The sequence below is a fragment of the Rhopalosiphum padi genome, chromosome 1 (genome assembly GCF_020882245.1).
Source record: "Rhopalosiphum padi isolate XX-2018 chromosome 1, ASM2088224v1, whole genome shotgun sequence".
Taxonomy (NCBI): Eukaryota; Metazoa; Arthropoda; class Insecta; order Hemiptera; family Aphididae; genus Rhopalosiphum; species Rhopalosiphum padi.
In genome coordinates, this window is record NC_083597.1 from 12,917,452 (window position 1) to 12,929,808 (window position 12,357).

The following is a 12,357-nucleotide window of genomic DNA, read 5'->3' on the forward strand; positions in this document are numbered from 1 at the left end:
CACTCTCCCGCTGCCGTTGCACCGTCGCGACACGACCGCGCCGCGTCCGTCCGTCGTCGCAGTCTCTCGGGCCGTCACTCTCGTCACGCCGGCCGTCGGACGCAGTATATAACATCACGCTGCACCAACTACGCGACAATAACACCGCGCGCTCCGCCAACGAGGCGCCACCGCCGCCGGTACGCGAAGCCACTGCAATATTGTGAAAACATATTTTTCGTAGACGCACCTTTTTCGATTATTTTCCGAGGTGTGTAACAATATTTTTGTCGAAAAACTAAAAAAAAAATCTGTTTATAGTCATGTTTATTGAGTATAATATAATAATATTAATATGACGTATCACTGTCTACGCCCAATGGTATTGCGTACGTCGGGCGAGATCCGCCGTGCGATTTTTCCGAAAATTTTCAAATAATTTTTTTTTTTTTAAACTTACGGGCGACCCGCTCTGTTTACAGACGGACGGGCAAAGACCGCGTGTCGTCGTACAATTATTATTGTTGTTGCTATTGTTATTGTTATTGTTGTTGTTATACATTTTATATTAAATTGTTAAACGTTATAATATTATTATCGTTAGGTAGCGTGGAATCCGTCAGCCGCGTGCTGCAGTCATTATATTATTATTGTAATAATAATATATACGGTGACCGACAGCGTACAGCGACACGACGACAGGGATAACATCGCATTGCACGACACCGCCATCGTTCGAAATGACCAATCAACCGACCATAGTGATCAAGTAAATATATAATTTTTTTTCATAATTAATAGTTATTGTGTAAGTGGGTAGTATATATATATATATATCATTATAACTAGAGCTCAAACTCTGCCGCATTCGCATTCGCATTAGCATAGTTTTTTTTTTTTTTGCTTTAAAGCTTTACCGCTGGGTAGTCTTAAGTTATTAAAAATTGGAATTGACTATTTTCATATATTTACAGTTTACTTATTTATTTATTATACATTAAGAACATATTTCCTATTTCTCTATTTAATTACTTTTTAGAGCGTACGTTTGGCGATTTTTGCTCAAATGTTGTGGTGATTAATATAATCGACTATAGTTGTAATTTACCTGATTGAAAACTTCTTAGCTTAAAAATTAGATTATTGGATTTGAGATTTTCATCTTGTGGCTGTGTCATGAATTCATGACCAACAATATATTTCATACTACCCTACATTTATTTTGTAATACTATGTTGTAATAATGTATTGAGGATGTAAAGAATAAAGAATTATGTTAATATTTTGTAATGATGTAAAGCAATTTGTCATGTTTAATCTAATTCTAATGATTAAAAATATTAAACTGGTATATGGCAATCCGTTGTGTAAAAATCAATATCGTGTACATTCGATCGTTTCATAACTTTTTTTTAATAATTATACTTCGAGTTTCGAAGATTTTTTCGGTTCTGTGAGATATCTAATTAATAAAGCTAGTTTGACTTTATATATCAAAAACTGAATTATTAATTCCCGCATTAGGTTTATTTGTATTGTGTATAATATTATAATCACATACGTTTTTAAATTCAGGATACAGAAAATATATACAACTATATAATACATCAATGTTCCTTTATATTTAGATAAACATAATATATTATGTATATAGATATGCCCTATGTGTCAAAGCGTGTCGGAGTATACTATTATACCTTCGGGGGTGGCCGATGACTAAAGCTTCGTGAGTCGCTCCGTTAAATGCGACACGAATAATATAATAAAGTATAAAAAAATCACTTCATCACAACAACATCGCTCTTAGAGGTCGGATCAGGTTACGGTGGTACGGTCCAAAAAAAAACGCTCTTACAAAATTATGTTTATCGTCGAGTTGATGTAGGTAATTTAAAAAAAATTAATTTTTCTTATTATTAGACTGTAAAAACAATTAGTCTTGACAATTTAAAATAAAAATAAAAAAAACATCAAAAACTGAACCTAGTGGGCGTTCTATTAAAAGCTGCTTTTTCTAAATTTTTTCAGTAGTGTAAAACAAATTTCAACTTTACGCACTTTTTCACGGACGAATTATTTGATTTTTTTACAGTGTGTAACTTTTTATTTGATTATTGTTTAAAATATAGCAACATAAATTGTACCATTTTAAAACAATTTCATTTTGTACAATGCTACACAATAATAACAAACATGTCACTTGGTGATGATATATTTAATTGAAAGTCTGTAACTTATTTGTTTTATTTTAAATTTATTAAATTTTCTACCTACAATACAATATTATTTTATCATTTAATTTTCTGATATGATTTTTAATACATGGTTCATTTTTTTAGTAAGCACTATACGCGTAAGTCCCAACGAGTCAGTCTCCCCCATAAGAGGTACCTACTATTCAAATTAAAATATTTCTTAAGTTAAACACCTAGATGTTGGAATACGGTTTTGGTCATATTTTTATTCCTAGTTATTATTTTGATTGGTCATTGAATAATTGTGTCGGTCGGCTGGTCTAAAAAACTTATGATTTTCTTTTACTCTTGTTATTATAAATATGTTCTATTTTTACAATTGGCTTAATTAAGTATGTAAATACTATGTGTGCATAATAGAAATGCGTTTGAATATTACCTATTAGATGTAATTATATATCACCGAAGTAGTTTTACTATTTTATCCGGAACGACAAACCTAGCCACGAAATTATAATAATTGTTATATTTCTTTTATATAGACGCGTTATCGACGATCACACGATATTATTAAAATATTAATTGTACAGACCTCGGTGTCACACTTTATTATATATTTTATATCACGCCGCACACAAGTCTAAACTCATGTCATCAAACGAAGCTGTAGCCTCACACTTCACAATTTTCTCAGTCACCGATTGATAAAACAAACTGCGCATGTAAAAAAATATTATGATATAAAAAAATATATTACTTTAAGTCCAAAACGCGTTGCCGTCATAAGTTTAATATAATGCTTCCGTGGTTGATTAATATTGTTAACAAGGAGTTTTGCCAGCCTAATTACACACAACTTAGGTACTATTGCCATTCGCGTACGAGGTGCACCGTACGCATATTGTACACATTAAAATAGTTATATAATTATTACGGTGAGTTCCAGTCGCTTATTTCATCGATTATTCACCTGCCACTTTATCGTCATACACAATTATATTATCGAAGACTAGACACTGCTGTTGGAATCGTTGGATAAAATATTATCCCTAAATCTAATATCGGTACTGTGGATTAAAATAATAAATAATATAAACAGTAAATATAAATCTTTCTCTGGCCGTTGTTCTGAACGATTTAAACATCCGTCTGCGGCTAGTGTGCGTATTTATAATGTTATATAGGTAGGTAAAAAAATTTTGGTTAGCTAAAAATCATCGTTTATCGAATTTAGAAATTGTTATTGTTTTTTCGATTTTCACAATCGACCGTAGTTTTGCATGAATACAACAATACTATTTAGGCATTTATGTTCCCGTAAGTTGTAATACATAACGATTTAATATAACATGGTGCACAGACACATTTTCGAGCAATTCACGCACAAAAAATAACTCGTCAACCCAAGAAAGATCACGATGATTTTTCTTTACTGAACTATTAACTATATTGCAACGTTTAAATATTATGAGTGCTGGAGCTAATATAGAATGAATCAGACTTCTTCAATAATTAAACTTTTTCTCTTCGTATAATTCATTGATTAATATTAAATTCGTATAGATTTGACAATTTCGGTAGAACAGTTTCAATTATATATTCATATCTAAGCTGGCCTCTTTCCGTCGATAAAATATGCATTCACAGTCAGAAACCCTACAATTTAGTATGGCAACAAAAAAAAAAAAAACTAATGAAATATAATATACCTAATACAATAGGTACGTGTGCGTAAACCTTCGCTTTCAAAAGTTCCTACATGTGAACGGTGTACAATATTAATATAACGTACCTATTACTATAGTGCGGTGTACATAATAATATCATCTGTGAATAAATAGAGGTGTCGGCGGCGGATTTGATCGCCGTCAAGACGTCGCACTAGAGACTTTCTCGCGCTGTGGTTTTCAACACATCGGCGAGGCGTTAAAATTAATATATTATATAAATAGTGTGTCTTAAGTGCCGCTTAACAACGACAACAACAACAACAACAATAATAGTATAGTCATACGTATGTGTTATATACTCGCAGTGTAGGTAAATATATTTAAATTTATTTTTGCGATTGCATTGGTGAAAACACAGAAAAAGTTTGGCCATTGAATCTGGCGCAGTTCACAGTGTACGCATTTGGAAGGCTATACCTACCGCGGAGTACATATAGATGTAGCCGCGAGCAAACGAAAAACGTGACGAATCCTACGCCACTAGCTGCATCAATATGGATTCATTATTATGTAGATCCGTCTATGATCTATTATAGTATAATTATACGTATAGTCATATCAATAGGCACCTACTGACAAAACTTTCGATATTTTTCATCTGTCACGATATTGCGGTATAGTGTACTGCGTGTATAAACATAATACCTATGCATTTCGAAAGAATATAATATAATATGATATATTATATTATATTAGGTACCTACTTAACACACAATATTATATGGAACATGAAAAACGCCGCGATTTGATGGATTTTGTTTTGCTTTTTTTTAATGCATATTTTCTCGCGATATGCAATACTAATAATATGCTTTCTAAAAGTTTTACACCAATGGAAATTGAAATCCGAATACAGAAACGTAAGTGTAAGTATAATACAACATTCGCATCGAAACCTGCTAACCTACATTACCGAAACAGTACAGGTACTATGTGTTACCTACGGACGCTGTATATTAGTTGTAGGTAATCGCGCGCGTCGAAATCCAAATAAATAACGACTAACAACATTATCAAAGATAACATCACGTGGATACAGTCAGTAAAATGTATCTCTCTATAATACTGAACACCGTGTTCACTCGGCAGTGTAAAGCATAAATATTTCACATTACCAAACTTTTGCCCCACGACGATATCCATCATCCCATTATTCTAAGGTGTCCGACATAAAGAGAATATATTAACTATATCGCGAATTCAATACTATCAATGTCTATAATCTAAAATATAAATAGCTACATCGTCGTCCAGTGGTGATTTTTTTTTCATTGGTAGCCAGAAAATATTAGCTGGAAATTATATAGTAATCCTTATTTTGGTGTTTACTTTTTCGATTTGACTAAACGCAAGTGACGCTATATGTTACTACATTATTCGGCAGACTTCAACAAATTTGCCAAATTTCGAAACAAATGATTTTAAAACCGTTTGGTTTTCAATATTGTGATTACGACACGAGAAATACTGCAACGATAATATGTATACATTATAGTTGTGCACTTTCAATGATGTCATATTGTTATATAGTGATCGTTTCAGACGATGAGCAAAAAATTCAGCTGATAAATTAATGCAAAGTCACCGGCGGTATTATATCACTGAAATTCGCGTCGTTATTTCACGTGTATGTATTGTTGTCGTAGAAACCCACATTGCTTACATAACTATGGCATAATGTGATATGTTTATTATAGAGATCGATCGTAAATAGACGTTCATAATCGTCGTTTAACAATAAAACACGTGATTAGATAGGTTTTTCTAATAAATTTAATTTTAAACAATATTATGCTCATATATAATATTATTAAAAGAATTTGCTGTAGATAGCGAGAGTTTAGAGAAAGCCTCTGGTTATTGGCTATATTGTCAATATTACTATATATTTATATAAAAAATTATAACAAAACATATACATCAGACGTCCGTATAGGTTCTTCATATTTTTGACTTGAATGCGTGGAAGAGAAAGTGATTAAAACTGTTTATTTCGATCATACACCAAATATATTAATACAAAATTAATACAATGAAAATCATGTACTGTAGGCTGTCTAGTCTCGTTATTTGTTATAACTGCAGTTGAGAATAAAAAGTAGATGCCAACTTAGACGTACTTTCGTATTTTTTTTTCATTATACTAAGTTAATGTGGATTCAAATCTCTTTTATTAATTTCCCTAGCTGGGAATTGGAAAGAAATTGTTCAACAAATAATATTTGTCCTATAGTTTATGCTCTTATCATTGAAATTAAATTGTATAGTTGACATCTATTTCGACAAAAAGACATCAACGATAAAAACTGTATTATTGTGTTTTATTGTTTAAGTTAGAAAATATTTATTTTTTTTTTTTATATATATACTTTGTATCCTCTTATTTATAATGTATGATAACTTTAAACTAACATTATGATCGTAATTATTCATAAGTTATTAATAAAAGCCGATAATAACTTAACTAAATAATAACTAAATTAAGAACATTAATTAATTATTTTATATTATCGTAGGAGATAATATATTATATTAAACATTTATTATATTGACATTATTCCAAACGGTATGACATAAAGGTATAACCACAACGCATCAATACAAAATAATACGCTCCGATCGAGACGATAAATACAGCGCGGTGCTTATATTATTATATTAGTATAAGAACGAAATCGTGATTATTTGCAAAACCACTGTTTCGATACATCGAATTTAATTTTAATACCCTAAAGCTGTCCGGATTGTAATGTACGTGTGGATACGAATCTGTAGCCAACGATAAATGCTGTACGTAAATTAATGTTATGTTCGTGTGTCGTTGACCGATTATCATTTATTGTATTTATGTATCGTTTGAACTCTGCAATATACTAATGTACATAGGGTCGAATTAAAACGAGTACGATAAATCCGGTTTTCTTGGTGAGATTGCGATGAGATGAGAGACATTTGGACCATGTCCAAAAGGTTCGGGTCCGCAGAGGACTTAACAATATTATATTATTACCTTATGGCCGTGAGGTTTGTTGTTTCAGGAGCATGATGGAACGGACCAAGGTCTTTTATGAATATTTAAATCGAAACAATTATTGCCGTATATGAGCGTAGACACAGCGTGTACCTATCGTTTGTTCTTCACCAAACAATTCCGCACATTATGTATATGTTTTGTATTGTTTTAATACGTCAAAACCTGCGATGTACAATAATTACACTACAATTATAAAATTACGAACTGGAAAAAAAGAACAAAACAAAAGGAATAATAATTCTAAATAAGATAACATTATTACAAACAATGCGTGAACTAAATACTATTCAAAACGAATATTTTATGCTCATTCGGTTTATTGTAAAGTTAATACACATAATATTAAGTATTAGGTACACAATAATGTATAAAAACTTAAAAAATATCATTCAAACAAGCGTTCGTGTTCCTATCGAATAATCAAATTAAGTCAAAGCCTTACGACGGCACCGTATATAATATATTGTTATCGATTTCAAATTATATTTCCGTTTAATTTTCGCTATTTTAATAACCGAAGTAGTTATATGGTTTTGGTCTGAACGTTTAATGCGAACTAAAAAATGTGGAGCAAATATTTTTTTTTAACAAATAAAATGCCTATCGCGTGTTTTTTATTATTGTTATTATTATTACATCATATCGCTTTTAACCCACGGGCAAATAAATATATGTAATAAATAAGTACCTAACTATTAACAAATGACCTAACATATAAATCTAGACGTTGGAATTCGAGCGAGGCACAAGGTTTTTATTTTTTGAATCGTAATCGCATTTTTTGTATCAATAATCGTCTTTCCATTAATACACGATAAACTGCAGTTTTTACAACAAACGATGGTATGACAAAAGTAAAAATAGGTTAGGTTGGGTACCCACATTAGATTTTTCGTTAAATATGAAGTGCCTATCAAAGTTTTATAAGGACACGTAATAACATTGTATTATTTTTTTATTCGTACATTATATCAGTATAATATATTGTTATACACAAATACAACAAACGCATTGATTAAATATTTAATCAATGACAAATGGTTTTTAAAGGCAAGCCTCTCGGCGTTTAATTATGATGATGATAACAATAATAATAATAGTAGAAGTAATATAAAAACAATAATTTTAAATCAAAATTATTTTTTTAAACAATAGTATTTAGGCAGAAAAAATATCAATTATTTTACCTAAGGGTTGTTATTATAGTTGCTGTACCTAATCAATTTGGTTACTCAATAAAATTATATTAACAATTTTTCTTAAGAATTAAAACAATTAAACTAATATACAAGAGAATGTCATTTAGTACAATAGATTTTCATGCTATGGACTAACTGAGGTTTTTTTGTGAAAACAATACACTTTGATTTTGTCTAGGTATATTTCATTGTTTATCGTCAAATTAATATAAAATAATATGATCATAAATGTTTGATGATTTTATAACTAATTAAAATTCAGAGAGCGATTTTTCTTGGTTTGGTTTTTAAATCTATCAATTCGGTCAATGTCAAACGTCCTCAGAATGAAAAATGTGCATAGTCGTGCGTTTCAATTATGAGTGCGTTCGATGTTAATAAATATTTCAATTCAAAAACAAAAGCAGATACAAAACTAAAATATTAATTTTACTTTTGCATATTATAAATAATAAATATATATATATTCCTTATAATTATAACATTTACAATTATAACAGTAAAACAGTTCCATTTCAATTTTACTTTACGAATACGGGATGATGCGTATCATACGTTCGTTCGTATATAGTATCAATTATTATAATTATTAAATAATTATAATTAATAATCATAATGATTTATGATGTATAATATTATTTTTGAGATTATACTGGCGTGATCTTTTAAAGGAGCACGTACACAAATTTATATTTTTTTAATGTTTTAATTGTTAAACACATTTTTAATACGTGATCATCTGTAACTCCGTGATAAATTGAACATCGTCATAATGTTTCAATGTTTTTATGTTTTTAATAACAGTACACACATTTTAATCGATCACTATAGCATTATATGGTATATAACATTTTATCTTAATATGTTAATTACTAATTTTAATGTCGATTAATGAAAATTAAATCGATAAGTTTTCCAAACGAAAGAACAAAGTCAATATAGTGTTACAACAATATCAATAAAAACTAGAGAAAAAAACAGTTATATTGTGTAACGAATATAATTTATACAGCTCGTTTTATCCTCAGAATAAACTATTTAATGTTTATAGATAGTTTAACATTACTACCGACTATCTAACGATATACTCACATAATTTACGTATTATATTATTATTATTATGTAGAATGTATCGTATAGCATAATGTACTTGGTCTATAATGGCTCTGGATAGACAATATTATTATAGCTATAACTTGATATAATATTTATGGGCCAACGAATCGTAACATTAACATTATCTTCGACACGAACAGACGGCATAACCTAAGCCACTATATTTTAAACGCAGTTCTCAATTACTGTCACATAACATGATAATCAAGGATCGTGACACATGATGCCCACTGTAATACTTATATTGAAATGTAAATTATAATGTGTAATAATATTATTGTGTTCTGTACAATTTTACACTATATCGACCGACAACGTGTGGGATTTTCATTAGGTTTTAATAATAATATCGTTTTGGACTGTAGTTTTGTTTAATTAAAAATTTAAAACACTAGTTCGGGTCACTAGTTAAGGCCGCGATGGCGGTTTTCGCGCCACACGATTCGAAGGATAGAAAGCAATTATTGGCCGGAACGTCTCTATTCTGAGGCCAAAGGTCGTCTCGGAGAAGTCTGCGAAGAATAAGAAACATATTTGAAAATATTTAATTAAGTGACCTTAACCGGTGTCTTGAAAATATCGTTTTGACAAATATTCGAATTAACGACATACCGACCTATCTAAAAAAAAAAAAAATAACGCGAAGCAATCAAAACTAAATCAATACGTGTACATACGCTCTATATACGTTCGATGCATAAACGTACATTATTATTATTATTATTAGGCATTAAAATATCACATTAAGACTAATGTTTACTATAAAAATATTTTACCAACATACTTGACTTAATGTGGAAAACATTAATCCGTCGTCAAAACATAATAATTTGTCCATTCTATACTGTAATTAAACTCAATATTAAAAAAAAACTTTTAGTTAGGCTTTACCCACAGTGTTCAGTGTAATGAGTTAATTAATGTATTGAACTTGCAACCTGCGACAAGTTGAACTGTTGAAGTATAAGATTTTTAATGTCTGAAATATAACGACACTTACAATACAATGCCAACCTATGTCATCCCCGAAAAAATGAAAAACAATTAAATGCTAAAGAGTACCTAACGTTGAAATAAAAAAAAATGAGACGGCATTTTTATTTTTTCACTATTTGATAAATTGATTTGGTGAAAAAATCTATGAAAAAATATATTAAAATAAACAACAATCATAATAATATAACAATAATGTGATTCGCCAACACTCGAAATGGTGAAAATATATAGTGAAGGACGACGAAATTGATCAAAACTAGCACGCGATACTGTTGCGCGTAACATCATAGCTATAATTAAGTTATACCGCATTAATAGTTTATACCTAATTGAGGTATCATTAAATATTTCTAAAAGGACCGCGTACTCTGTATTGGCGATAAGAATAATCGGAAATATATTATATTAACATTTGAAAAAATACAAATTCAGATAATACGTCGTATACATTTTATGTTCCTTTAAAATAAAAAAACATTAACGTTTCGATAATAATTACATTTTATGCGTAAAATCCTCATAAATGCAGTAATTAATGAACATTCACGGTCTTGAAATTAACATTTTGACTTTAAACTAAACTTACTGAAAGGAACAAGTATTAAACTATTATTATTACACTTTACACACAATGAACAAAATACGATTAAACGCATATTAAATTAAAACAAACAGCTATTTTTATTTTATATTATTGTTATTTATTGTTGTTTATTGCTAAACTTGCAGTACCTATACCTATAAAAATACGTTCTTACCTGTATAATATAATACTCGTTTGACGCGATGACTTGTTTGAATTTCCAATCGAATATCTATAAAATATCTTACGGAAATGCAATCATTTTACATATTAAATTTCACGTTTATATTAAAAACGTAAACTGTAATCATTTTTTTTTTTATTAATATTTAATCAATAATCAAGTAGATTTTTTCACGCAGTATTTTCAGTAATATACTATGTTACATGTATATTATTACTACCTACCTAATCTGTTTTCATTTAATCTTTTTATTTTTCACTCAACAATTTTCTTCAGGAAGCGTTTTCCAACCGTGACAATAATACTATCTCACGAACGTTGAATCAGTCCCAAGAGATTATGTTATCAAAATGTATAATTGCAGACACACGTTAAATCTAATATAATGTATTTAAACGAAAACATATTATCTATTTATTATGTATTTCAACAGATTATACCAATAGCTATAATATAATGAGGATGGACCGTATTATGGTCAGTATAGTCGATAGATGTCAGTGTCGCGCCCAAGTGGATGCAGACTCCCTCGGTCGTAGTATATTAATATCAAATTAGTCGGAATATACTTACATACGACCTGACGCGATAAGAGTACTGAAAAACAGTTACTGTTACCTGGTACATGATTTTAACCTCATACACGTATATGAAACGAGACAACCATAGAGTTTTATCCAACCCGTAAAATTATATGATAACGTATAGTTTTTACGATTTAATTTAAATTTCGGTAAATTGTACGCAAATGCGATAGTTACTATTTCGAGTTTTTTACGAATACGTCAAACGGCTTTTTAAATTTAATTTCCTTTTTCGTGCTGACCAAACCCGTTCCCCGGTCACTGATCTTGAAGTAGTCCAAACTGGTCCGGACGGTGTGTCTTCACGCTTAATACCATGTGTAATAAAATCATCTACCCAATATCATAAAATATGAATTATAGTGCCAAATCGTATATTATGCTTTGTCCCTCTTTTTTTTTGTCCAGCTTTAAACTCGAGTCGTAAAAAAACTTTATACTTTCATCGGACGAGGGAGTGGAAAAATGTATGTATTATAAGATAAATAACATGTATCTATATAATATAATACTCTACAATAAAATATATTATTATAAATATATGACACTAACCGACAAGAATTTATAGGATATCTATTAAACCATTTAATATACGTTTGGAAACGGTTATTGACTATTTGACAAATATTATATTATGTACACGATTCATATGATCATCATCACCATCGTACATAGGACCAAAATACATAACGTCGCGTTCGCATGACTACAGCCTATATTGAGCGTCCAAAATGAAACATTTAATGCATTACAATTT

At 30.0% G+C, this 12,357-nt stretch overlaps 1 protein-coding gene across 2 annotated transcripts in view; it reads left to right on the forward strand.

Moving 5' to 3' along the window:
* The window catches only part of LOC132918562 (neprilysin-2), a 22,385-nt gene continuing 10,028 nt past the window's right edge, over positions 1-12,357 (forward strand). The window contains exons 1-2 of one of the 2 annotated variants that reach the window (XM_060979842.1): positions 1-250; positions 584-748. In XM_060979842.1, coding sequence (XP_060835825.1) covers positions 720-748 — 29 coding nt within the window. In that variant the 5' untranslated portion in view covers positions 1-250; positions 584-719. The remainder of the gene's footprint in view (positions 251-583; positions 749-12,357) is intronic. The other variant, XM_060979843.1, reaches the window with a different exon arrangement.